Source organism: Paralichthys olivaceus, chromosome 6 (assembly GCF_024713975.1).
Source record: "Paralichthys olivaceus isolate ysfri-2021 chromosome 6, ASM2471397v2, whole genome shotgun sequence".
NCBI lineage: Eukaryota > Metazoa > Chordata > Actinopteri > Pleuronectiformes > Paralichthyidae > Paralichthys > Paralichthys olivaceus.
The window spans coordinates 27,382,269-27,409,722 of record NC_091098.1 but is presented as its reverse complement, the minus strand read 5'-3'; the positions used below and the strand labels follow the sequence as shown (position 1 = coordinate 27,409,722).

The following is a 27,454-nucleotide window of genomic DNA, read 5'->3' as shown; positions in this document are numbered from 1 at the left end:
CTAATTCTGACCTTGTTGCTTTCATCCCTTATTTTAAATGAATGAACATTTTGAAGTTTACGTGACGGACTCACTGACCTCATGAGCCTGAGATCAGCTGGTTGTGGCCCCTGGTTGTTCCTGGGGCCTGATTTAAATCTACAGTCCGTCACACTTTAGTGAAGCAACTTTAAGAAAAGTTATTTTTAACCAAAAAAACTTATATATATATATATATAAATCACAATACATGTAAGTATACATGTCAAAGCATAAAATACCAGCACATAGTCATGTCCATGGTCTAATATGAATATAAATGTTGTTTGAAGTTAATTGTCATTTGATTTGCTTTATTTAAATGTTTTACTGCTTCTCGATGACATTAAACTACACTGTCGTCACATTACTTTTTCTACAAGGAAATCTTTTCCAGTGTTAAATCAAAGAAGAAGAATGACACCGAGGCAATTTCCAGTATGTGCAAACATACCTGGCAAATAAAAGAATTCTGATTCTGATTCTGAAGAAACCCACAATGAGAAAAGAGGCTCTGAAGCATCTGAACCATTTATTTACGACATCAGAACATCGGATCCTTCATTTACTCAAACGTCCGTCTGACAGACAGAAGTGTGACTCCACGCTAACGACAGGAAACTCTACATCTCTACGTGCCACTGTGTGTATGAACAGCAGGTCCGCCATTTTGTCTTTACATTTTCAACAGGATTCACATCTAAAATTCTATACATCCCCTCCACATCCCAGCTAGTAGTTAATCAAATATTAAAAAGATAAGAAAAATAAAATAAATAAAATAATGCTTCTTCATCATCATCATCATCTGGTTGCTATATTCACACATCAGTTATTTATGTCATTGCTGTAGATCTAATGATGGAAGTTTCCTGACTCCAGCTTCATGTGTGTCAGACTTCACGCAGCTTCCATGTTTCATCAGTGGAGGAACGATGACAGACAGAAATGAGGGGTTTGGTTTTAACCATGTGGCATTTCACAGAATTAAAACAGCATCTGCAGGTTCCACAAAAAAAAAACTTTAAAAACTTTTTAATCCAGAGTTGAAATAAAACCTGACATAACTGGATTCTGCTTTATCTCATTTTTACGAAGCTGCAGATTCTCTGAAACCTTAAAAGCTGTCGTTGGAAGTTTAGTAGAGGAGAAGTCGTATTGAGCTCTTATTGCACATTGTCATGATATGTGTAAATACACGAGTGTGTGTTTGACGCAGGTTCAATTGTTTGCTTGGATGTAGGTCTATGTTTTTTTAGATTTTAGATTTTTTTTTAGAAAAATTAAAGAGTTCACTCAAACAAGCACAATGTTCCTGTTTTTCTTCACCAGCAGAGTTGAAGAACAACTCATGTGACAAAAACTACAAAAAACAAAAGTCCATCTGGAAAATCTTCTATAAATATAACTAGTCAGTCTGATGCTGCAAACTGCTCCAGATGCTACGATCATTTAATAATCTACAAAACCGCTGCCACAGAGACGAGTAAGACTTTGGATATGGAGATCCTCCCTTCATTAACAACATACAACAGAAACAAATCTAGAGACAGAAGAAGAAGAAGAAGAGTTTTCAACCAACTCAAAGAACTACAGTGAAATTTAAACATACACGACATGAAGAGCATTTTACTGTCACACTAAACAATCAGAAGTAAAAGAAATCAAAACGGGGCTCACTCAGTGTAAATGTCTGTGTGTGGTAACGTTCTCTACGTCTTTAATAATAACACTGGACTTTATGGCTCTGACAGCAGACAGACAGACTTCAGTGTGAGGGAGAAGAAGAGAGACGAGGTGAGACAGACGAGGTGAGACGAGGTGAGACAGACGAGGACGACACTCGACAACAGACGCTGCAGAAGTTTTGAGTATTTATGTTTAGATTTATTGTATTTATGTTTTCTTTCTATTTATAGTTATTTATAATCACGTTTATAAACTGTGAGATAGATTGAAGAAGTGAGGAACTTTCCCCGGAGCCTGGATGTGATGAAGGAAACCAACACACTGATGTTCAGCCTCCTGTTGACTGACGACTGTTACAGCTGGAGCCTCGTTTGACTCATGTTATCAATGATAATTATTTTGAGGAATCTCTCTGAACCCTCCCTGAAGCCTCGGAGTGACGGGTTGGGCAGGTCGCCCCAGAACGCAGCGCTCTGAACTTCTGAGGCTCATAAGTAGGTCGGGGGGGTAACTTTGTGTTGAGTCGTCTAATTAAACACAAGAACAACAACAGACAGGACTGTGACAAACACGACAAATCATTTCACCCAGACCAGATGAAAGACCAGATGTCTGTGTGTCTGTCTGTGTGTGTCTGTCTGTGTCTCTGTCTGTGTCTCTGTCTGTCTGTGTGTGTGTGTGTGTCTTAAAAACTGTCTTTCTGTCAAATCACAACAAATGTTCAGGGTTTGTTTTTCTCTTTTTCTCCTCACTTTGAATTTTAGATGGAGAAGTTTGGGCTGAACTGCTCAACTGTCAGAGTGATGCTGGTGTGTGTGTGTGTGTGTGTGTGTGTGTGTGTGTGTGTGTGTGTGTGTGTGTGTGGTGCAGATTAGGGCATTTAGAACACAAATGTGTATTTCCATTTATTTTATAAATGTGTATTAAAACTTCAGTAAAGATCTGAATATAATTTGAATATTAAAATCTGGTGGGATCATAGAGGAGGATCAACAGCCCCACAACATGTTGCTGGTGGACACGGTAGTGGTGATTAGGTCGTGTGTGTGTGTGTGTGTGTGTGTGTGTGTGTGTGTGTGTGTGTGTGTGTGTGTGTGTGTTTAGTATGCGTCGGTCCTGTAGCTGTGGTGGGCGTCGGAGGTCAGCTGGGTGGTTTCTGAGGCTGAAGATGGCTGCATGACGACGGGCTCGCCGCCACCTAGGACAACACACACACACACACACACACAATCAATATGACATTTCAATGAATCTCCAGAAACACACGTCTCGTCAGAAAACCACAGAGAGGAGTTGTGTGTGTGTGTGTGTGTGTGTGTGTGTGTGTGTGTGTGTCCGGCCTCACCTCTCTCGTCAGCCGTCATCTGGGCCTCCAGGTCTTCGGGGGAGACGTAGAAGTCCGGCTCCTGGTCCATGGGCGGCCGAGGTTTACATTTACCACAGCAACAGTTACAGCAGCAGCACAGGCAACAGCAGAAATAACAACCTGTGCTCAGGCAGCAGAAGACGAACAAGGCCTGAGGGAGGAAGAGAGACGAGGACATGAAGGATGGTTCACTGTGGACATGGACGGGACAGAATATATGTTGAGTGGATTTAAAGACTTCTCACGTCTCTGCAGTTTTAAAACAGTTCATGTTAATTATCTCTGATTTCATCTTAAACCTTTTCTCACATATTTATTTTATTATTCTGTCTTTTTGTTCAATATATTTCACTTCATCGTGTTGTGACGGTAAAAGACAGATTTAAATCTTAACTTTGTTAAACACACCTATGAGAAATACGTTTCTGGAAGATTTGAAGTTAAATATTAATATTCATTAGTATTGAGTTTGATTCCATGTGGAAGGTTCAACTGCTGGTTGGTCCATTTAAAAAATACTTTACATGGACAAAGTACATGTAAAGTATGTACACATGTATGTACACAGTAAACAAGGTAGCTCTGTGATCTGGTCTCATCGTCTCCTACCTTCGCCCACCAGCTGGACAGAACGAAGTAGGTGTTGACGTTCTCCTCTCCAAACTGCTCTGCCACATAGAGCCCCAGCGAGCCGTACTTATCGTAGATGTTCTTCTTGGTGGTGTCGACCAGTATGGAGTGGGCGTTGTTGATTTCCTTGAACTTTTCGGCTGCGTCTGGATTGTCAGGGTTTTTATCTGGGTGAAACTTTAACGCCAGTTTCCTGTAAAAAAAAAAAAAGAAAGAGACACAATCACGTGTGAATGTGAATTATTACTGTTATTGTTGTTTTAATCAGTTTCTACTGTTACGTGGATCTTGACTGAGGAGAGAAGTCACTGATCGTTTCACTGCACTTGATGATCACGACAATAAAAGTGTCTGAATCTTTGAAAATGGGCGGAAATGTTTAACTGGACATTGAGAAGGTGATGAAAACGTTAAAATGATCACGTGCATGCAGGAACACATCATGAAAAAAATAGATCATCAACCTGCCTCAACTAAAAGAGTCGCTCTGACGCCCCCTGGTGGTGCACCACATGACAACATTAAAGATGGAGCTCCTCCAGACGAACCTGTAACATTTCTTGATGTCCTCTGCAGTGGCACTCTTCTCCACTCCCAGCACGACGTACAGAGATTCTCCAGATGTGGAGAGAGTCCTTTGTCTCTGCTGCTCCATGGCCCCTCTCTCTCTCTCTCTCTCCTTCTCTCACACACTCCCTTGTTCACTCGCTCCCTCGTTCACTCGCTCCCTCGTTCACTCGGCCTCTCACCTGTCAGGTAGAAAGAAAAACAGAAGAAACAAAAGAGCTGATGAGTTTTCTTCACCTCATATTTCCTGGTTTAAGTTTAATTTTCATTTTCTCTTGTATGATGCAACATTCATTTTTGTATTTTAGGGGAAATTTCCAGACATTGATTTGAGCTGATTATCAATTAATCTGCTGATTTCTTTCATGATGTAATGATTTTTTTGTCTGTGAGTGGGACCGGGTAAAATAAAGTATCATGTAATAAGTATTTTAATGATTGATTTGTTAATTTAATCTGATGATGATCTTGATTCATTGTTTTTGTAGAATATCAGACACTTCACAGAAAAGCCAGAAACTGAAATGGAATTAATTAATTCAAAATAAAATAAATAAATTCTGAAACTCTATATTTTAACCAGAACCTTCATTATAAAGAAAGAAAGCACAAGTAAAAACAATAAGTGGAACTTTGAATTATTCTGTAAAATAAAGGCTGACGTGTCTGTGACAGATCGACGTGTCGTGTTGATGATGATGAATATTTAAAGGAAATACAGAGAGAAGCCAACTGAAGGTAATATCATGTTTAAACACTGAACTGGATGTAAACTGATCCGTGTCCAGGCGGTGACGGTGTGTTGATGAGCAGAGGAACAGAAAAGAATAAATGAGTTAAACCAGAGTCAGTTCAGGTCCCACAGCCGGGCCAGGCAGAGATTTACCATCTGTGTCCTCAACCAACCTCACGCTTCCTGTTAAACAACTGTTCAGACGCTGCAGCGAGCGAACATCGTGACAGACGGAGTCGTGGAGGCTGCTGACTCAAATGTGAAGAGCAGGAGGTCTTTGGGATTTACCATCAAATCAAAATGTCTCTCTCCAGTACTGAGCTAAGGTTTGAGGACAATGTCCGTCTGTTTGTCGTCTTCATTGATCCGTCATCGACTCTGATGTTGGCATCAGTTTGTTCTATTGTGGATGAGTCATACGTCATGTCCCGCCTCCTGCTGCTCTACAGGCTCCACCCCTCGCCTGAATGTCCCCCACATGCTGCTGCTTCAGAGACACTAACTACACAACACGTCCACACAACACGTCCACACAACACGTCCACACAACACGTCCACACAACACGTCCACACAACACGTCCACACAACACGTCCACACAACATGTCCACACAACATGTCCACACAACACGTCCACACAACACGTCCACACAACACGTCAGGACAATCTGCTGCTGCTGCTTCACAGACACTGACTGCAGGACCAGGACCAGACGCTGTATCTGGACAGTTACGACTCTGATTTGTGTTTTCGGGTTTTTATTATCTGTCGCTGCTTGTGTTTACATTTTTATTTCATTGCTTCCTGTCAGAACAGATACTGTGTCTCACTGGAACCTGCCTGGTTCACGAACACAGTACGACACAGGTAACTTGTTAATGCAAACTGCTCTGCTGATCAGATGAATGTGAGGGAGTGAAGTGATAACACATGTTTCTGCAGGTCAGAGAAGGAAAGCCAACATGTGTGGTTCATGTAGCAGGCGTCATGATAAGATGCTGGAACCAGAGACAACAACAAACCTCACACACCCATCGACAACAATGATCAACCAACTCCAGGCAAGAAGTCAGCTGATTATAATCCATGTGGATGTTTGCAGAGTGAGTGGACTGAGCGTTCAATAATAATTCATCTGTGTTTGATATTTATGAATAAAAACGTTTGAGGATCCAGGTTTATGAATCGTGAAGGAAATCCAGTCTGCGACCTGTGAACTGGTTGATATCACCCTGTCAGACAGCAGGTGTACGGGGGTTAGCAGGCTTACAGACCACACTAAGCCAATCCAGCTCCACACACTCTAAACCAGACTTAAATCATCAACAGAGAATAATCTGCACGTCGTCTTCACAGAGAACTTTCTGACGGACAGTTTTCCCCCCGTGAGTCATTTATTCATCAACTCATGTCACAACGAGAGAATGATTCCTAACGCAGGTATAAACAGTGAGCGTCACATAGAGATCCTCTGCCAAGGGCCCGATGTCACAATGTGAATGAAGTGGACCAACCAACAAACAAACGAACTAGGATGTCAATCAACAGAGGACAAACCACCGCCAAGCTGCACCACATCACACACACACACACAGATGTCAATCCTCGAAATACAAATTATTCTCTGTGAAATCAGTGAAAATGTCTCGAAGTTAAAGAAAGAGATGTAATAATTCCTGGTTCCTCCCCAACAGTTTAAAGTGTTTCTGGATCTTTTATAATTGATTAATCTCACAGTTATTTTCTGATTCAATTATAAAGTAAAACCACAACATATTATTTTAGGGGAGGTTAGATTTACACTTTAGTGACTGAGAGTCGGCTCTTTGTCACAGCTCTTTGTGTTTGGTTTTATTGTTTCATATTTTACTAATCCAGATTAATTTCTGATGATGTATTGGTCACACTACAACCGTGTTTTTCTGAGTGTGTGTGTGTGTGTGTGTGTTCAAGGATAATCTTGAACACACAAAGGATGTAAAAAAGCCACAGTGTGCATTAACCCTTTATCTACAGAGTTACACACCTTAAACAAACACTGAACATGAAATGACTCCTCTGTTCTATTCAGTGGAATCAAGAGATATATATAAAAACTTGAAACTAGAAGAAGTCGGTTTCTATAAAACACTATATGGCACCAGATGGGTGTTGTTGCCATGGCAACCCTACAACGCTTCCGGCTCAAAACACATCGATTTAACACCTCCCTGAACCCCCCCCCCCCCTCCCAACTACCGTGGACTCGGATTAACCAGTCACAACACTGTTAAACCGACCACCTGACTGGGATTAACCAATGAGAGCGATTCATGTGTGCCAGGGATTATCAGGGTATAGTGTGTGTGTGTGTGTGTGTGTGTGTGTGTGTGTGTGTGTGTGTGTGTGTCTATAATTCAGCAGCCAATGAGATTTTGAGAAAGTCAGATTCACCTGAACCAACAATGCGTAAAGAATGAAGCCATGCTGTACTGAGGATGACACCATATGGTCACACAGTGTGTGTGTGTGTCACACAGTGTGTGTGTCGCTGCAGCCCTGCACTAAGACAGTTATTATCTCTACAGATCTTTACCTCCAGTGAGGACGTTATGTTTTCACCCTGGTCCGTTTGTGTGTCTGTCAGCAGCATCACACAACAACAGCTGAACCGGTAACCTCGTGGGAGGTTGTGATTTGGATCAGGAGAGAACAGAAAGCAGATCCAGGACCTTGTTTCGCTTTCTTTTACATTATAGAATCATCAGGTTGAATTTAAGAAGCTGTGTTCCCTCCTGAGAGGATTAATAATCAATTCATCTGCTGATCAATTAACTGAACAGAAACAAATGCTCCTCACAGTCTCCTGGAGCCGAGGCTGATAGAATTTAATTTCTTTAATCAGAACAGGGCAGTAAATTTATTACGATGTTCAAACATGAATAAGTTAAGAATATTTGTCCTTTTTGCTCAGTAAACTCACAGTCACAAGGTAAACAATGTGTTTTGATCCACCACAATACAATCAGTTAATCCAGGACGTCAACGGAACGTTTGCACCGAATCTGATTAAATGTCCTCGAGGCGTTGTTGAGATATCGTGTTCATAGGAATAAGACGAACCTGAGTTCATACAGATGATCCAGAAACAAGGGAGACATAAAAACAAACGGGACACAGCAACATACTGCAACACATCATGTGCCGTCAGTAACCAGCTGCAGGTTTTTATAAAGAGGAAGTGAGCTCTGCTGTCTGAAGGTTTTCAGAAGCTCAGCCAATGAGTCTGAACTCTGCAGCTGACGAGTCTGAACTCCTCTCATGAGTTTCAACAGAAATGTTCTTTACCGGAAAACAAAAACGCTGAGAATGTAACATTTAACCTGAGGTTTGAATCACAGGTCAGTTCCTTGATGAGTGGAAATAATAACATTAACAAACGTTGACCGATGGATGTAACGTCTGATTAGCTCCGACAGAGAATCCTGCTTCTCACGCAGCAGCCTTATTAGAGAAGTGGCGGTTTCTGAAGTTGCTTCAGACATGTTGCAACGGTACAAGGTTTTCACAGCATGATTATAATCTCAGAAAATATTACAATTCATTCTCTGACATTTTTGGACATGGGAGTCTGCAGAGCAAGCTTCAGGAACTAAAAGAATGATAATGATAAAGAGAATTACACCTGTGATTCAATGAACAACATGTTATTAAGCATTATTAATATTGGCAGCTGTGGTGGAAGAAGTACTTACATCCTTCACTTAAGTAAAAGAACATATATTACACCATGAACCTTCAAATATGAAGTACAAGTACTATCATGAAAATGTGGTTATATAAGTACTAAAAATTCAGAGCAGTTATGTCCCCTGTGACTGTTATACTATTATATATTACATCTTTACTTTATTCTTCTTCTTGCATTAGCAGGATTTTACTGCCGATGGTTTACACATTAAAATGGCCTCCATCCAAACACACATCACATGACCATGTGGTGTAAACAGGAAGCAGATTGACCGACTCTGCAGGAGAAACTGCAACAAGGTCAGCAACATTTCTGATTCATGATCCATTCAAAACAATAGACATTAACACTGAGGTCTTTTGTTTTCTTCGGGAATAGGGTCAGATAAATCTGGAAATGTCTTTGTCATCGTCTCCAAGAGCCTCAGCTTCTGTTAATCCTCACGACAACACAACGCCAGAGTTTTCAAACTAAAATGGAAGCAGCAGCATTTCCAAAAGACTCAATGTGAGCGAGGCTTTAAAAAGAAATACATGTATGACATTAGTGAGGATGTTAGAGGTCACCGTGATTCAGATCATAAATAATATCACGATGATTTATTCAGGAGCTTTCTTTCTTTTACTCTTTTATTCTTAGTTTGTGTGTATGTGTGTCACCCTGCATTAAAAGGCACTATTACTCACACGGGCGCGCACACACACACACACTCTCTCTCACACACACACACTCTCTCACACACACACACTCTCTCACACGCACACACACAGCTGTTATGCTCAGTTTATTTGTTTTGATGAGTCATTTCCTATCAGGAAAGAAGAACAGACATGTTTTTATGCTTTATTGTCTGTCATTGTTTGTCTGTTGTGGCTCACTTATGTGGTGATTATGTTTCTGTTGTGTGGCTTCTGCAGTTGTGTTGTGACGATTGAATTTGTGTTGTGATGTGTGAATTCATGGGGGATAAAACTATAATAAACAAAAAAACACGTCATTGTTTTGCATTGTGTGCGCACAGTGCAGAGATTTAAACATTACAGGATAAGTTCCGTGTAATTCTCTGCTCATGAAGAGGAGTTTAAACCAAACTCATCCGCTCTAACTCCTCATCTCAACGATGACTTTGGAGCCAGACTGACGGCTGCGTCCAGGGGAGAGCGGGTATGGTGGGACCGATGCTGTTGTTTCACGCCTCACATCTGACTGTGGAAGGCCGGCGTGCTTTCTGAAAGTCTCACACTGACACGTTGTATGTTTGGTTCAGAATAAACAAGAAAAGCCTGCAGGACGAGATGTCTGCTAAACAACAACACAGCATTGGTTTAAATCAGTGTGACGCTCTTCGTCTGAAATACAGTATTTGATGTGTGAAAGACATTTGCATTTATATTTTCATTGTTTTAATAGGCTCGCAACACAAATGAAAGTCTACGTCACCCAACATAATAACACATTATTACTCTCATTGTTTACTTATGTTTCGATCCAGCGTGGAGCCAGGAAATCTCCAGACATCTGAATCACTGCCCAAACGTTTGGTGAGATACCCAGGTCCCAATCAGAGGAGACATGTTGACGCAAAACTGAGTCTTGTGACCTTCCACTTAGTTCTTATACCGTGTGGTGGTCAGCTGAGCGAGGTAAAATAAATATGACTTCAAATAATGAAGAGATTAAATTAAGCTAACGAGGACCATGATTCAGAGCAAAGGTTACTGACTATATATACAGATTAGACTCTCTCTCTCTCTCTCACTCTCTCTCTCACTCTCTCTCTCTGAGGTCCACACTGTCACAGGTTTAACAGAAAACAGAAAGTGTGACGCTGTGGGAGACATTGAAGGTGAATATTTGACAGCTGCATGTGACTGAGTCTCATTCAATCACAGGACTGTTGCACCGTCACGCCAACAGGACAACACATGACGAGACTCATGACTAGAGGTGGTCATCAGCCGCCATCTCTTATTCAAACAGACAACGATGTTACTTTGGTCTGTAGGGAAATATGACAAGCGTGTTTCACACATGTTTGAGAAAACGACCAATCAATGAATTGAGAAAATACTAAATAATAAATGTATTGATGATGACAATGATTGAACTCGTACCAAGTGCAGTTAGTCTTAAGACACCTGCTCCAGAAGTGTAAATTGTAAAGTGTAAAGAAAATAGAAAGACCTGTGATCTGTGTCCACCAGCACTTGGATCAGTCGGTCTCCTGAATACGAACCCCGTCGGTGTCATGAGAGGATTTAAACATCAAACCAAATACCAGAGTCACAGTAGGAATCCCAGCTGAGGGATAATTTTAGGTTGTTAGGGGTCACAGCAGAGACACGGACAGGAAACTGTCTCACAGGCACCACAGCTTAATAAAGCTACAGCAGTTTAGACTGAGGACAACATATGAGATTAATGACACTGTATTAAAAATACTTTTTTAGGGTATGTACATACATATGAGTTTTATTTCATCTGCTTTCTGCCTCGTTGACGTGGAAAGTCTTTAAGCACTGTTAGAAGCACCATATGAATAAAATGCATAGTTACAGACTCAGTCATCGATCCAGTAATCAAATGATAAATTGTTAATGACAGTAAGTGTGAGCTGCAGCCCTGCTCCTCAGCAGTGAACCACGTTAACCTTCCAGTGAGATAATCTCCCCTCTGACCCACTACGGTTATCCAGGTGTAACCTGATTTGATGTGACCGGATTTTAAATGAGCCACTGATGCCCGCTTGTAACAGAGCTCATACTAATGACATCATCCACCATCACACGGTTCGCTCAACCCTGACTCACACCAGCTGACTCACACAAATACTCTGCTTTGGTCAAATGTTTCTTTAGGCGCCAACATTAAAATGACTGGTGTGATTTAATGTGTTCACATAACAAGCTGGAAAAGGACGCTTCTTATCATATGAATCCAAATGTCAATACAACACCTTATTTCAAGTGAGTCGATTCACATGCACCATTTTTCTTCCAGGAAACACACAGACACACACACACACACACACACACACACACACACACAGTTTAGATTCCCTGCTGAGATGCTTCTCATCAACTTGGACCTCAAACATTCATGAGGACATCAACTCGTCGGTCCCTCGCTCCAGACTGAATCCAGGTTAATGTCCTGGTGTCTTCTCACAACAACACACAAGAACCCACAGGAGCTCTGGATCTGAGTCCGCCTGCCCTCACCCTGATCACCGCAGAGCTCTGTGGGTCGTGACGGAACGAGAACATACCGGTAGGCTCGAGAATCAAAGCGGATAATCTCTCACACACACACTCACTCACACACACACACACACACACTATACACACACTGTCACACACTATACACACACACACACTATACACACACACTATACACACACGCACACACACACACACTATACACGCACACACACACACACTATACACACATTATACACACACACACATACACACTGTCACACACTATATACACACACAATACAAAACATGCGCACACACTACAACCACAACACACACTGCACACTCGCGCACGCGCGCACACACGCTACACGCGCACAAACACGCGCTAGCTCGCACGCACGAAGCGGTGCGCCCGCTTTGAATAAGGCAGCTAGCACTTAGCATGCTAACTAATCCAAGGGCAGTAAAGCTGGGTGATGTTAGCATGTCGAGCTAACTGTGCGCGTTCCTCACCTTCCCGCTGCGGCTCCTGCTCCTCTTCCTCTTCTTCGTCCTCTGTCTTTCAGCGGGGGGTTAAAGCACTCGCATCCCAGTGGAGCCGCTCTTTCCGCCGGTAGAAGCGTCGGACCCGCCGGTGGAGGGATCACGGAGGTAACGGCCGCACCGGGAGCGAACGAGCTGTCAGTCACGGCTCAGAGCTCCCGCGGAAGCCCGCCCACTCTCCTGCTGCGTGCGCGCCCCCGCGACAGGAAGCCAGCGACGCTTTAACGAGGACGCGAAGAAGAGAAGCCGAAGCGCCGCTAACGCACAAAGTTGAGGTTTGTGAAGAAGTTTGAGATTTTCAGACTCCAGCGAGCCGCTGCTGCGGTTCCCCGACACGCGGAGTGTCCCCGCTGCGGGCTCAGCCGCTTCAACTCGACTCACTGTCTCACCTCGGCCTTGTTTGCTCGTCGGTTTAGCCTCGTCACGGGCTAACGTTAGCATTGGCTCAGCCGAAGAGTCCGCACGGCTAACGGGCTAGCTGCTACTTTAGTTAGCTTCGGTTTAAAAAGTGTGTTGAGGTCACGAGCAGCTGCTTCCTGTGTTTTAAACTTTGAGACGATGTGACGGCGACTTGTATTCATCACACTTCCGGTGTCAGCTCAGTGTTAAACAGCGACGAGCAGTTCGCTTCTCAACGCTTTTTGTCCAACTTACTCGGAAGTAGTTGATTCCTCGAAGTATCTGTCTTTTAAAATGTGTTTTAAATCACTTGACATAATTAAAAAGTAGATTTAAAATCAGAATGACTTGTTAGTGGGAGTTACTTTGGGCTAAATCAGTGAATGCACTGAAATAACCTGAACAGTAACCTTAAATCAGATCTATTTAACTTTAACATTTATTTGTATGTTCGATAAAATTCTCTTTGTGTTAATGTGAATCATTGTACTTAGTAAAACTCATTAAACTAAACTAAGTGAATTTCATAACCACGTAAAAGTCATGTTTATTTTAAACTTAAAACATTTTTCCCATAATGCAGCTGTCTTCTCACGTGTATATTGTGCAGTAACATGAACATTTCATCTGTTTTTGTTTCACTGTTCACAGCTTTGTTACTCAGCAGTGATAATCATGCCACAGTCAAATGCACGTGTGGTCTTAAAGCCTGAACTTTTTTTTTCCTCCAGAGTTCGGTGCAGACAGATCTGAAGATGTCGTCGGGCGCTCTCTTTCCAAGCCTGGTGAGCGGCTCCAGAGGAAGCTCCAGCAAGTATCTGGTGGAGTTTCGTGCTGGTAAAATGACCCTGAAGGGAAACGTAGTGACACCAGACAAACGTAAGGGCACGGTGTACGTCCAGCAGTCCGACGACTCCCTGATTCACTTCTGCTGGAAGGACAGGACATCTGGCAATGTTGACGATGTGAGTAACGCCTGCAGTGCTCAGATGTGCTGTTACCAAGTGTTCACATGGAAATAAACAGCAGAGACTTTGACAGCTGCTCAGATGACTGTTGAAACTCAGCTTGACAAACGTTGCTATCTTTAGACGTGTACATTCCACAAATACAACAAATAACAGTTTGTCCCTTTGCTTGATTCTCGTCATTCATCCTATTTGCACCTATAAGCTATTTTTAAGCATCAGATGCTGGCACATGAAATCCCTCCACATCCTTCCACAGAGACTGTCTTTATTTTAGAGCTGCAATTTCTTTGTATCAGTCCTCCCCTGTCTCATGAGTGTCTTATGTTACCTTTCCTGTCCCAGGACCTGATCATCTTCCCCGATGACTGTGAATTTAAGCGTGTGAGCCAGTGCACCACGGGACGTGTCTATGTGCTGAAGTTTAAAGCCGGATCCAAGAGACTGTTCTTCTGGATGCAGGTGAGAGGAAGATGCTCCTCGTGCTCTTTAAACAGAAGAACTGGAGACTGTGTGAATGAATGACAGCTGTTTCTATTGTGCTCAGCTGAAGGTTCAATACAATTAAACAAGGGAATTTGATGATGACAGCATGACTGTAATCAGTTTATTCAATATTTATTTAAGTCTAGAGAGATGATTGAGTCAAATAATGTTCACAGCAGCTGGAAGGAAAAGTACACGAGTTACTAAGAACATTAATGCTGGTGTGCTGGAGAAAGGTCCATTACAAAGCTGTGTCCTGACTTATTTTGTTATTATAATTTTTTATGATAAGTCCTCTGTAGATTTTTCTTTAAAGTAATGTCGGTAATCCAGTAGTTTATTAAGGGATACAACTTAATTCATATTTTGCAGGAGCCAAAGACGGACAAGGATGAAGAGCACTGTCGTAAGGTAAATGAGTACCTGAACAACCCCCCCATTCCTGGAGCACCAGGCAGTGGAGGCGGCAGTGGCCATGAACTCTCAGCGCTCGGAGGAGAGGGAGGCCTGCAAAACCTGCTGGGAAATATGAGCCACAACCAGCTGATGCAGCTGATTGGACCAACTGGACTGGGGGGACTGGGTGAGCAGCACTGGATTTGTTTCTAATTATCCTGTGACACACACAACAACAACAACAACAACAACAACAACAATTGATTTATAAAGCAAAGAAAATGATTTTCTAGTTAGTAACTCTAAACCACATATCATGGGAAATGTGTTGATTTAAAACTTAGATACATGTTAATTTACCCAAGATGACCCAACTCTTCTAGAATTAGAATTGTATCAGCAGTCCGTCCATTACTACATTTGTTTACTTTAAACCTCATAGTCACACTTCATTATCAATATGAAAGTAAAGAGGAAACAGCCCAAATAAAAAAACCAGAATCTAAGAACAGTTTGGACGTGTTTTGATTTGTTTGCGTTTGTCTAAGGAGGCCTGGGAGCTCTAGCAGGACCAGGACTCGCTAACCTGCTGGGCGGAGGAGGACCAGCTACAAGCAGCTCCTCGTCCAGGTGAGACTGAACATCAGAGATACATCAGAATCCGCTCACATACCCGAACTCTGCACAGAATTACCTGTGATATAGCAGATGTAAGGAAATGTATTTCCCCCCCTATTTGTAGTTCTCGTAGCCAATCAGCGGCAGCCACTCCTTCATCAGGCGGAGCCCCCAGACTGAGCTCCTCCCAGGCCCCGACCACCCCCGTGACCCCTGCTGCCTCAGCTGTTTCACCTACTAGTGTTGCTCCCTCCACACCAGGTACACACACGTTTAATTTGACATTTCTGCTCAAAGAATTTCTTAGATGAATAATAATTATAAATGTGAGGATAAGAATCTAAAGATTTACAAACCTTTGCCCAGTACTCTGTTAATCTACATGTAACAAGTATTTTATCTTTAATAACCAGTTTTCGAACATCGTATATCTGAAAACCTCCTGACCTTGTTGTCTGCAGCCGCAGCTCAGACTCCTCTGGCCCCAGCCTCTGTTGGAAGCCCTGGATCCCACCAGCCCATCCAGCTCAGTGACCTTCAGAGCATCCTTGCCACCATGAATGTCCCGGCAACGGCGGCTGCTCCGGGAGCAGCAGGTGAGGAAGAGTCAGAGCAGGTTTACTGGAGGGGGATAAACCCAGTGATACGTTTCAGACAAACAGAACCTCCTCTTTTCTTCTCTAGTGGATCTAGCCAGTGTTTGCACCCCCGAGATGATGGCTCCCATCCTAACTAATGCTGAGGTCCAGCAGAGGCTCCTGCCCTTCCTCCCCAGTGGTGAGAGTTTACCTCAGAGTGCTGAGGAGATCCAGAACACTCTCAACTCACCTCAGTTCCAGCAGGTAGGAAGTAAACATTGTTTATCACTATTATCTCATACATAACAGACGGGGTCTAATTATAAAAATAATAATTCCTCTGGGCTGTGATTCCTCCTCCAGTCGATGAGCATGTTCAGCAGTGCCTTGGCCTCCGGGCAGCTCGGCCCCCTCATGAATCAGTTTGGTCTGCCGGCCGAAGCTGTGGACGCCGCCAACAGAGGAGGTGAAACACACAGACGCACTCTTCTCCCCTCCTTCTTTCTTTGAATATACTACACATACAAACATTCTGTGGTTTTCTCCTCGTCAGATGTGGAGGCGTTCGCCAGCGCCATGCAGGGCAGTAAAGGAGACGCGAAGGAAAAGAAGGACGATGAGGACATGAGTCTGGATTAGAGTTCGACCCTCTGAGCATCGTGAACTCCAGTGATTCCTTCTCTCTTTTATTTCATTATGTTTCTCTCCCTCTCTTCTAAGTTGACTTGTACTTTTCTAAACCAAAGGCAACACTCAGGATGAACAGAGCTGTAAAGAGATGAGTGAGGCCAGTTCTTCCTCTGACTCTATCTGTTCAACTGGCCTGAGGTTAGAAGACGAAGCCTTAAGTTTGATGTTTCTTTCTGTTTTCCTGTTGTCACTTAAGACTCCAGGAGCCTGAGTTAATCCTGAATAAATCATATCAACAAAAAGAAGAAGAGAAGTTAAGAGTTTGTATGAAAAAACCCTTTATTTAGAAATGCATTGACAACACATGGGGGCTGGGTGTGAGGGGCGGGGACAGCTTATTCTTTCTGTGAGATGTTTTTAAAAGTGGTTATACAACTTACACACATTTGGTACATGTTAACATGAAGGACAGAAGAGACAAGGTGAAGAAGGACGCTGCCTCTGGCCTGGAGACGCCTGATGGAACAGTTGTGCCACTGGGACGTTGATTTAACTGGTAGTTACAAGAACCACCACAAGATTTAGAAAGCAAGAAAAAAAACTTAGAATACGTTTGATTTGTGAGAAGACTCAGAGATATTTACAGTCGTACACAGGGTTTCTGCAGAGGCTTGAAAAGCAAAGATATCTCCGTGATACAGACGCTGAAACCAACAAGGACTGAGCGTCTTCAAACACTCAGCTTGTCCGTGATACAGAAACTGTCTCTGCTGTCTGAGACGTGATGTTTCCAGGTTCTCTGCTGCTTCACCTTCAGTTACTAAGAAATGGAGGGACTCTGGTTTTCCTTCATATCTGTCTCAGCTGATGCATTTCTCTTAGATTCTTTATGGTCTTAAAAGTCTTAAATTCAACTCGGTGAAACGGCAGATTCTCTGATATAGGAGATAAAATACACCAGTGTGCTAAATGTTGTGTTCAGGTCAGTGTTCCAGGCAACAGTTCCCTTCATAGGTTCACAGTGTACAGACTCAGTAGGTTTTCTTTATATTCTCTGCTGGAGATGCACAACTCACACACGCTAACATCCTGGACTTCAATACCGTCCGTTACACTCAGGAAAACAGTTCGGAGCCGAAGAGGTTCAGAGCTAAAATGTATTTTTCACTGTTTGACGAGAGTTGATATTTGAAGTTGTGTCAGTGCATCTCTGCAACACAAACACAAACCAGTTCTGATGCGACGACAAACGGAATTATAAAATATATATTTTCTGACAATATACAATAAATATTAATATATATTTTAAATTAGCTACAGTAACATGACACCCACCACCATTACTCTGCAGTCGGGGAATGTGAAGATAAGACTTGGGTTTATACGTGTGGGCAGCCCTGTGTGCCCACGGCTCCGTGCACAGACAGCGGTTTGGACAACATGGCAGGTCTGTGGTTTACCATCGCTGAGCGGATGCAGCCGTGGAAGGACGGCAGGCCGGCGGGCAGGCCGGGAACAGTGACGCCTCCTGGTGGACAGAGAGAGGAACAAGGTGTCACAGAGAAGAGACAGGGACGTCAGAGCCGCCGCACGTCTCAACCAAACTTCTGTCTGAGCAACACTCAGCAGGTCATCACCAAGAGAAGTTGTGGCCTCAAATCTGTTTCACTTACACATCTGAAAAGATTTAAAGAAATAAGAAACGGGACGAGGAGCTCACCTGGGGCCCCTCCGAGGTAAACGGTCTCCTTGGCCCCTGCAGAGCGGCTCTGTTTGGGGCCGACACTGTGCTCGCTGGCTGCGTCCACGTGGAGCTGCAGGACGTTGTTCTTCTTCACCACTGGAGGGCGACACAGGAAGTACAAGAGCGTTACAACAGGGAAACCACGGTAACACAACATACATGTTCGTCTACAGTCCCGTCAGCTCACCTGTGATCGTGTGCCAGTGTCCGTTACATAGAGGCTCTTCAGGAGTGAAGGAGGCGGAGAATTCACCTTTACCACTGTTTACTGAGACGGTCACCTGCTCACACACGCACACGCGCACGCACACGCACACACACACACACACCAGGTGTAAATGATTGTGTGAGTCATCGTCCTGTTGCATGTATTTTGTAACATGAGGTCACGGTGACCTTCGACCTTCGACCCTTCAAATCTCATCAGTTAATCCGTCCCATTGAACCTTTGGACCAAACCTGAAATATCGTGTTCACGAGAACCTTCAGGAGTGTGACCTCACCTCTCCCTGACTGAGGACCAGACTCAGGTGTTGATCAGGTGACGTCCCAGCATGCAACAGCAGCCCAGAGTCCGAGACGGGTCGAACTTCTAACTGGATCTCAAGATCCCGACCCAGAACCAAGGACTCATCTGCGGGGGAGGAGTCAGTCAGAACACGTCGCTCCAGAGAATGAGTGTGAACTTTGAACCCGCTCAGAATGAGGATAATCACCTATAGCGACGTGTCCTCCCTCTCCGGAGAAATACGCTCCGGGCTGCAGAGGGTTTTGGAAGCAGGGCACCGCCCCCTGACTGAAAGTGGGGTTTCCCGCAGGGGCCTCGTTCAGCGTCAGGTCCTTGACACAACCGATGAAACCTCCAGAGCCTGGAGCCTAAAGTCCACAACAACACGGTTCATTAAACAGATCTGATCTGTGACCAGAGTAACGGGCTGAGGATGAGGATGAGGCTGAGGATGAGGATGAGGTTGAGGATGAGGATGAGGTTGAGGATGAGGATGAGGATGAGGTTGTGTTGGTGATGGATGTTTTACCGTCAGTGAGGGCGGAGCTCCTCCCACATACAGCGGCCCAGTGAGACGGGTTCTGTCTCCTCCAGGAATTCTCTTGGACTGAGCGCTGATCCCGTCCACGATCAGACTGATCTTCTCTCCCTCGCGCTTCACGAACACCTGCAGTGACATCAACACAGCGGCGTGTTAGACGCTGACGCAGACACACAGGGGTCATGTGACCTGAGCTGCTGAGCCGTCTCACCGTGTGCCACCGGTCGTCGTCGTACTTCTTGCGGCTGCGCAGGCTGACCTTCCTCTTCCCTCCGTCCAGCAGCAGCAGCAGGTGACCGCCTGACACGCTGAGGGACATGCCGGCGCCGCCGCGCTGACCGCCAGCGGCGTGAAGCACCAACCCATCGGAGGAGTTGATCCTCAGAGACATGGAGATGTGAGGCCTGCACACAGACGGGGGGGGGGGGGGGGGTGAATCAGCAGTTTTTTTTCTGCTGACTCAGAAACAAACTGTGATGAAATCATCACGTCACAGATAAAAAGGCGTCACTCACGTGGAGCTGAGCGACCTGGGCAGAGCGTCATATCTCTGGTGGCTGTGGGTGGAGCCGCTGAAGTGCGTGGCTCCGCTCTCTTGGTCCGACGGCGCCCCCTGGCACGACTCCCTGATGTTACGGCTGCGAGACCCCGTCGGCTTCTTGTGCTTCCCCTGGAATGAAAGAGAGAGTGTCATTAGAGTTAGAGGTGAAGATGTGATGTCAGAGGTCCGTGTGTGTGTGTGTGTGAGTGTGTGTGTGTGTGTGTGTGTGTGTGTGTACCTTGGGTTTGTTGTGCTTCGGCTGCGCAGCGACGATCTGCTGAGGTTTGGCGGCAGCGGGACAACTCAGAGGGACGTTGACGTTCTCTTTCACCTTCAGCAGGTTCTGAACGGCCTGAGGACTCGTTTCCCTGACGACGAGAAGCGCGCACACACTTTAGAGCTCAAGCGACAAACTCATCAGCAGTCGACAATAAATCATCTCTGCCCTCAGATCCAGACTCTTTGAGTTCATAACGAGTTCACTGAGTTTATATGTTATTTGTTTCATTCCACGACGACACCATCGACAAACATCTATGTTTGAAACGGACGCTGAGTTTTAACTCTGCAATTAAAAATGGTCTCCTGTTCAGAATGTAACGATGACATCACAGTAGATTCTCTGTTTGAAGACGATGACATCACAGTAGATTCTCTGTTTGAAGACGATGACATCACAGTAGATTCTCTGTTTGAAGACATTAAGTTAAAGTGTCCGTCCTCTCGCTCTCGTCTCACCTCTTGATGAAAACGTTGCTGATACACCCGGTGAGGTTGCTGTGGGTATGGTCGGGCATTCCTCCCAGGAAGGTGCTGCCCTCTGATGTCTGCGCTGTACGCCCCCTGGTGTCTATACGGATTCCCTCCTTGGCTTTCTCCAGCATGTCGTCCATGTACAGACGCATCCTGGAGGCGTGATGGGTCGGACAGTTAGAATCAGTCTGAACGTGCCATGTTTGGGTTCATGTTTTACAGAACAGTCGTCCTACCCGTTGATGTTGTTGTAGATAGCGACGTAGTGGCTGTTGGCGTCATTGTACGTCTTCTGTGTCCTAATCTCACTGTTGCCAGCTCTCACCACCACTTGTCCCTCGTTCAGAAACACTTGACACACGCCGTCCTGTACAGATTCAACAGGCTCACGTTAGCAGTGTGTTGAACAGGGAGAGACGTATGAAGGCAGCACAACGTGATGGAAGCTTTATGAACCTTATCTTGGTGGTAGAACATGAGTCCTTCCTTCTTGTCGGTTCTGAAGCTGAAGCTGGCGTAAAAGTTGTCCCTGAGGCTCGGGACGTTGGTCAGAGACAAATCCAAGTAGCTCTGACCAGAGAAATGAGCCTCACGAGCCACCTGAATAAATGACAGGGACAGAAACAGGTCAAGACTCACTTTTATATAGAAATAAACTCTTTATAAATGTAACTTCACCTTCTGGGACATTTCATGGTTCTTACTCTCTGAAAGAGGCAGATATGTAATAATATAATTATCTAATTATCTATCAGGAGAGAATCAGTGAGAAGCAGCTGCTTCACAAACTGGTGAGAAATCTGTGGTTTAAAACTTTTCTTTATTTATCTACTGACACAGCAGCTGCTCTGAGGACGAGACGCTGCTGAAGGTGAAACATGGGGCGGCTCAGATCAGAGAAGGTGTCGCCTCTCTGGTGTGAGACCGTGTTCAACAGAGATGAACTCTGCACTGATTTCTAAACTCACAATCCTCATTTCACCAGAACTACCTCCGAGGATTCTGTGACTTTCTCCAGAATCGGTCCCGTTCAGTACAAAAGAGGGAACATCTGTTCAAAAACACTGGGTGGGATTAGACTAAAAAACGTTGGGATGATAAATGAACTTCCTGTTCTCATGTTGAAATCCTTTAAAAAACTCTTCTCCTTCATCAACTTGAGATTATTTTAAAAAACAAACTGATGAACCAGGTTTTCTCACCAGCAGATCACTGTCACATCCGAAACTGACTCCGGAGCTCTTCATCCTCTTCAGGTCGACGTGAGAGTTCTGGGCCTTTACGTTCCTGAAGCAGCCCTTCAGAGATCCCTGCTTAGGAAACCACGTCTTCAGCCTGAAAACACAGAGACGCAGTGAAACGAGCCGCCAGAGAAACGAGCCGTCAGAGAAACGAGCCGCCAGAGAAACGAGCCGCCAGAGAAACGAGCCGCCAGAGAAACGAGCCGCCAGAGAAACGAGCTGCCAGAGATCTGTTGGTTAATGTTTTATAGATGGTTTCTTTGGCCACTTTATTATGATTCTTACTGTTTCAGCTAAAACATTAACTGTTTCCTGCTTTAGTAGTTAAAGAACAATTATCACTCGATGTAGAAGTTCAATATTCTGTTCTGTACACAAACAATAAAATAAGAGAAGAAGAAGAGAAACTCATTAATCTGCAGATTTGGTAGAAACTCAGTTGTTTCATCGCTGTGAACATTGTTGATGCAGAAATATTGATTGAAAGTTACAGAACGTTAATAAAACAGATATGAGACTAATTTAAGTTCGTCTTACTTGTCGGGGATCTTGTCGTGTGGAACTCCTCCCAGGTAATAGCTGCCGCTGAAGGGAGGGATGCTCTCGGTGAACTGGTGGGTGTAGAGGCTGATGCGGTTGTTCCTCACCACGATGCGGTTCGTGGTCGCTCGCATGATGATAATCTCCAGCTTCACATTTAAAAACAAATCAGATCAAAATGTTTTTCCGAATCAAAGGAACAGGCGGGATGTGGAGGAGACGATCCAAGATCGAAGAGTGACGATGACGATGACGATGATGATGAAATGAGTTCAGACAGAGAGACGACTTACCACATTGGGTTTGGCGTTGCTGACCATCAGGGAATCTGATTCCGGCTCTTTAGGCTCAAGTTCCACCAGTTTATCACTGAAGTCGTAGAAAACCTTCAGTTGTCCGTTCAGCACGGCCAGACACAGGTACTGATTCTGAGGGACGACAGAGACGCAGCGACAAGACCGATGAGTGGATGAACGACCACATGTGAGACATCAATGATCCGAACACAAACTGTCCAATGATGAACGGATGAATGAATGAACGGGTTATTTCTTTGCCTTGTTCTGCAGCAGCAGCAGGATCCCTCGCTGTGAGAGCAGTTTCACTTCCTGTTCGAAGCGCTGCATGCGAGTGGTTTCGTCAGTGAAGGTGATCTCAGAGAAGCCGGTACCGTCGAAGAACGCCGCGTCATTCACCCACGCCTGAGTCAGCACCGGCTTCGGCCTGCGGGAGGAAGGGGGTGGGGGGGGGGGCATTTATATTCCATCATGAGTCAAACGAGAGAAAAGAGACGGGGGAATATTGGAGGTTTGGTTCAGGACGCTGGACGGGACACCGACCTGCCACACGGCTTCTCCTCGGTGGTGTTGAGGTTGAAGATGTTTTCGAAGTTGTACAGACTGAGCACCTCCTCGTTCAGCGTGTCCAGCTCGATGCAGCCCTTAAAGCTGGGCAGAGCGAGCTGGGGCGGGGGCTGCACACAGACGACAAAGAGAAACAACTCTCAGCTGCGTTGAGGGAAATATTCACTCACATTTCAAAATCCACGTGGTGATCCCTGAAACACAGACATTAACAATGCTGAACGCTCCTGCACGCTCTTACTTTGAAAGTGCTGGGGAATCCTCCCACGTAGAAGACGGTGTCGTCGGTCAGGAGGTTGAGGAGCCCGTGGTCTCCTCCTGCCTCCACGTGAGCTTTAGTGACTCTCTGGTCTCCCTCCGTGGCTTCAGAAGACATGGACATCTGCCCGTACTGCAGGATCCTGAGCCCCCCCACACACAAGAACATTCAGAACACAGTGTGTGTGTGTGTGTGTGTGTGTGTGTGTGTGTGTGTGTGTGTGTGTGTGTGTGTGTGTGTGTGTGTGTGTGTGTCTGTGTGTGTGTTGTACCTCTCCAGCCCCACACTGTTGAAGTATCCATTAGACTTGACGTCTTCAGGCATCTGCACCTCAGCAGTTTCTCCTCCAACGTTAAAGAACCAACGCAGTCGCTTCCCATCCAGCGCCATGCCCAGAAACTCCTTACTGGACTACAGACACAACAGACACACTCTGTGACTACAGACACCACAGACACACTGTGACTACAAACACAACAGACACACACTGTGACTACAAACACCACAGACACACACTGTGACTACAAACACCACAGACACACACTGTGACTACAGACACCACAGACACACTCTGTGACTACAGACACCACAGACACACACTGTGACTACAAACACCACAGACACACACTGTGACTACAAACACCAGACACACACTGTGACTACAGACACAACAGACACACACTGTGACTACAGACACCACAGACACACTCTGTGACTACAGACACCACAGACACACACTGTGACTACAAACACAACAGACACACACTGTGACTACAGACACCACAGACACACTCTGTGACTACAAACACCACAGACACACACTGTGACTACAGACACCACAGACACACACTGTAACTACAAACACCACAGACACACACTGTGACTACAAACACCAGACACACACTGTGACTACAAACACCAGACACACACTGTGACTACAGACACCACAGACACACACTGTGACTACAGACACCACAGACACTGTGTAAACTCCTGACCGTGCAGCAGAACAGACAGTAAAGTGCGGGTCAGTATATAAAGAATATATATATATTTATATTTGGGCCTCCTTGTTGCCGTGGCGATGCTTACGTCCTTGTTGCCGAGGTAGAAGACGAACTGTCGGCTGCCGTCGCCCTGACGTCTCGCCCGCGCCGCCTCCGGCAGAGTGATGTACATCTTCAGGGAGGTGTAGGCAGCCAGGTCGGCCAGGTTGGGGGGAGTTCGAACCTGGACACCGGCCGCTCCGTTGAACTTCACCGGCACGCTCACCTGGACGAGGAGGAGGAGGAGGAAGAGGAGGAGGAGGAGGAGGAAGAGGAAGAGGAAGAGGAGGAGGAGGAAGAGGAGGAGGAGGAAGACGAAGAGGAGGAGGAGGAGGACGACGAAGAGGAGGAGGAGGAAGAGGAGGAGGAGGAAGACGAAGAGGAGGAGGAGGAAGACGAAGAGGAGGAAGAGGAAGAGGAAGAGGAGGAGGAGGAAGAGGAGGAGGAGGAAGACGAAGAGGAGGAGGAGGAAGAGGAAGAGGAGGAGGAGGAAGACGACGAAGAGGAGGAGGAGAGAATGTTAGAGGCTGGAGGGAAATGGATCTGCACCGTTCTGTTGAACAGGTATTTGTCTCGGCACCTTGCTGGCAGCGTTGCGAGCCTCCTGGATGAGCTGCCTGATGCGGTTGATGTTCTCCGAGATGTTCGGCATCTGGATGGAATGATTCTGGAGTCGGTCCAGCTTCGTCAGCAGCGTCGGGATCGTGGCTCCCAGCTCGTGCACTGCAGACACAGACACAAACCCCCCCCGTCCATTTTCACGTTCACTAATGATCCGACGGTTTCTGCTCGATCGAGATGCTGAATAAATAAATCCTCGTTAGACATTTGGAGATTAATGAGGTCCGTCGTTAACGAGGCTCTCACCGGTCTTGTTGGCCTCCATCAGCGCCTTGTTGATGTCGTCATTGGTGGCGTTAGTGTCTCCGTACGTCCGCTCCCATTGGTCCAGCTGCTCCTTGATCGGCCGCAGGGCATCGTTGACTTGTGTCGCCGTGGTGTTCGCCAGGTCGGCCGCCTGCTTCGCCTCGTCGATCTCCTGACTCACGTCTGTTCATCGCAGAGAAAAAAGAACGAACCCGTGGAAACAGTTAATGTTGTTTTAATTTCTTTAAGAGTTTCTGTGTGTGTGTGTGTGTGTGTGTGTGTCTGTGTGTGTGTGTCTGTGTGTGTGTGTGTGTGTGTGTGTGTGTGTGTGTGTGTGTGCGTACTCGAGGTGAAGTTGAGGTTTTTCTGAATCGTCTCCAGATCCTTCATCACCTGAACCTGTTTGTTTTTGGCGTCATCGAGTCGTTTCTGAGCCTCGTCGATCTGCGGCTTCAGCTCTGCAGCACGAACGCACAACGAACAAATCACACGACTTCATCAGTTATTCTCTTTTACAGGAATCTTAATGAAGATGATGTCACATGCTGCGTTGACGTGTTGTTACCGTTGTTGAGTTCCTCATCGAGCTTTTCGACTTCGTCCTTCAGGTCCACGCTGTGGTTCCTCAGAGAATCTGCGATCTGCCCGAGGTCCTGGTTCTTTACGTTCTGAACACACAGACACACATTACACACCAGACACACACACACACGTCATCTGAAGACAAGTCTCTTAGTTTAAAGCTTTCATTAAAGGTGTGAGGATAAACAACGTGTGTGTCCTGTACCTCCCAAGTGGCGTTGGCGGCCTTGGCGGCCATGTTGGCGGCCTCCTCTGCCTCCTTGATGCTGTTGATAATCTTGTTGTAGGCCTGAGTCATGTCTACGATTCCTTCCTTCTTAGTTTCTGCGACCAAACTGTCAAACAAACGTTTATTTGAATTTCAGGATAGAAATGAATATCCACGACTAGATGAGTAAATCAAGGCGGAGCCGACCGTCTCACCTGCTCAGGTTCGTGGCTAAAGCGTCCAGCAGCGCCGCGTGTTTCTCCGCCTCCTCCACCAGGGGGATCTTGGACTCGACCCAAGCAAAGTCCTGCACCTTCTTCACCAGCGGTGTCCGGGCTCCGTCCAGCTGAGCGGCCAAGCGTTCGTACTCCTGCAAAATCACAAGCTTTCAAAAAGAGGGAGAGGACACAGAACCTGGACGAGAGGACACAGAACCTGGACGAGAGGACACAGAACCTGGACGATTGGACACGTCTCCATATTTAAACTTGTCTTCAGTTCCTCTGCAGATGTGACTGATGTGAGCTCCGGCTCCTCGTGGGTTTTTGTTCTCACCTCTTTGGAGTCGTGCAGCATGGACAGGAGGTCGTTGACCTGCGCCACGTCGTCTTCAGCCATGTTCAACTGCTCCATCACCTCCTTCTGCTCGGACAGCAGGTCGTCCATCTTCCTCTGAGAAGGAGAACACAGCGTCACGCTCAGTGTCCTTCACTGTCCTCCTCTCTCTGCTGACGCTTCATGACGTCCCACTCACCTGATTGTCCTCCAGGGTTTTCTCGTTGACGTTGTTGACCTCTGCTGCTCTCGCCGTGTTGTTGACGGCTTCGTTCAGGGCGTCTCGCAGGTCCATCATCTCAGAGAGGAAGCGGGACAGACGGTCTCTGACGGCTTTGGCCATGTCGTTGTTTTCTCCCTGACGATTCGCCAACTCCTTGTGAACGCGATGCAACACTGGGGAGACGCAGAGACACGATCAGCTCCAGTGTTTTCACTAATGATGTGAAAACCTTGTTTTTAAAGTTTAGCCGCCCGTCGCTCTGCCCCCTGCAGGAGAGAATCATGTACAACGTCTGAAGACGACTCGCACAATGAAAGAGTTAGACTCAGTGACATGAACTCAAAAACACGACTGAGTTTTAAAATGAATGAGTGAAACCTAGAAGATACTGCTGCTCCCTCACTTCTGCCAGTTTTACAGTTTGATAAATCT

General features: G+C 45.6%; 3 protein-coding genes across 7 annotated transcripts in view; 1 reads left to right on the top strand and 2 right to left on the bottom strand.

Moving 5' to 3' along the window:
- Positions 1-531: 531 nt before the first annotated feature.
- dnajc5ab (DnaJ (Hsp40) homolog, subfamily C, member 5ab) lies at positions 532-12,584 on the bottom strand. 2 transcript variants are annotated; one of them, XM_069526413.1, is made up of 6 exons: positions 12,447-12,584; positions 4,252-4,452; positions 3,683-3,896; positions 3,053-3,224; positions 2,808-2,905; positions 2,600-2,777 (listed from the first exon to the last, which is right to left on the bottom strand). In XM_069526413.1, the coding sequence occupies exons 2-5, from the start codon at positions 4,356-4,358 to the stop codon at positions 2,808-2,810; spliced, it is 591 nt and encodes a 196-aa protein (XP_069382514.1). In that variant the 5' UTR covers positions 4,359-4,452; positions 12,447-12,584; the 3' UTR covers positions 2,600-2,777. The 2 variants fall into 2 exon arrangements, with proteins under 2 accessions (XP_069382513.1, XP_069382514.1); XM_069526412.1 differs by having other exon boundaries at positions 532-2,905.
- A 30-nt stretch (positions 12,585-12,614) lies between these two features.
- adrm1 (ADRM1 26S proteasome ubiquitin receptor) lies at positions 12,615-16,853 on the top strand. 2 transcript variants are annotated; one of them, XM_069526411.1, is made up of 10 exons: positions 12,615-12,751; positions 13,607-13,840; positions 14,189-14,305; positions 14,702-14,912; positions 15,277-15,355; positions 15,468-15,604; positions 15,805-15,939; positions 16,028-16,185; positions 16,285-16,387; positions 16,475-16,853. In XM_069526411.1, exons 2-10 carry the CDS (start codon positions 13,631-13,633, stop codon positions 16,558-16,560), a joined length of 1,236 nt encoding a protein of 411 aa, XP_069382512.1. In that variant the 5' UTR covers positions 12,615-12,751; positions 13,607-13,630; the 3' UTR covers positions 16,561-16,853. The 2 variants fall into 2 exon arrangements, with proteins under 2 accessions (XP_069382512.1, XP_069382511.1); XM_069526410.1 differs by having other exon boundaries at positions 15,274-15,355.
- A 19-nt stretch (positions 16,854-16,872) lies between these two features.
- The window catches only part of lama5 (laminin, alpha 5), a 62,600-nt gene continuing 52,018 nt past the window's right edge, over positions 16,873-27,454 (bottom strand). For all 3 annotated transcript variants that reach the window (XM_069526407.1, XM_069526408.1, XM_069526409.1), the window contains exons 53-80: positions 26,999-27,195; positions 26,800-26,916; positions 26,460-26,614; positions 26,242-26,371; positions 26,020-26,122; positions 25,799-25,912; positions 25,455-25,637; positions 25,168-25,310; positions 24,634-24,813; positions 23,813-23,952; positions 23,524-23,683; positions 23,259-23,392; positions 22,977-23,142; positions 22,713-22,847; positions 22,417-22,568; positions 21,841-21,973; positions 21,095-21,238; positions 20,875-21,005; positions 20,624-20,791; positions 20,124-20,253; positions 19,860-20,014; positions 19,556-19,748; positions 19,333-19,470; positions 19,012-19,171; positions 18,799-18,929; positions 18,483-18,576; positions 18,272-18,391; positions 16,873-18,079 (exon numbers count right to left, since the gene is read on the bottom strand). In XM_069526407.1, coding sequence (XP_069382508.1) covers positions 17,931-18,079; positions 18,272-18,391; positions 18,483-18,576; positions 18,799-18,929; positions 19,012-19,171; positions 19,333-19,470; positions 19,556-19,748; positions 19,860-20,014; positions 20,124-20,253; positions 20,624-20,791; positions 20,875-21,005; positions 21,095-21,238; positions 21,841-21,973; positions 22,417-22,568; positions 22,713-22,847; positions 22,977-23,142; positions 23,259-23,392; positions 23,524-23,683; positions 23,813-23,952; positions 24,634-24,813; positions 25,168-25,310; positions 25,455-25,637; positions 25,799-25,912; positions 26,020-26,122; positions 26,242-26,371; positions 26,460-26,614; positions 26,800-26,916; positions 26,999-27,195 — 4,055 coding nt within the window. In that variant the 3' untranslated portion in view covers positions 16,873-17,930. The remainder of the gene's footprint in view (positions 18,080-18,271; positions 18,392-18,482; positions 18,577-18,798; positions 18,930-19,011; positions 19,172-19,332; positions 19,471-19,555; positions 19,749-19,859; positions 20,015-20,123; positions 20,254-20,623; positions 20,792-20,874; positions 21,006-21,094; positions 21,239-21,840; positions 21,974-22,416; positions 22,569-22,712; positions 22,848-22,976; positions 23,143-23,258; positions 23,393-23,523; positions 23,684-23,812; positions 23,953-24,633; positions 24,814-25,167; positions 25,311-25,454; positions 25,638-25,798; positions 25,913-26,019; positions 26,123-26,241; positions 26,372-26,459; positions 26,615-26,799; positions 26,917-26,998; positions 27,196-27,454) is intronic.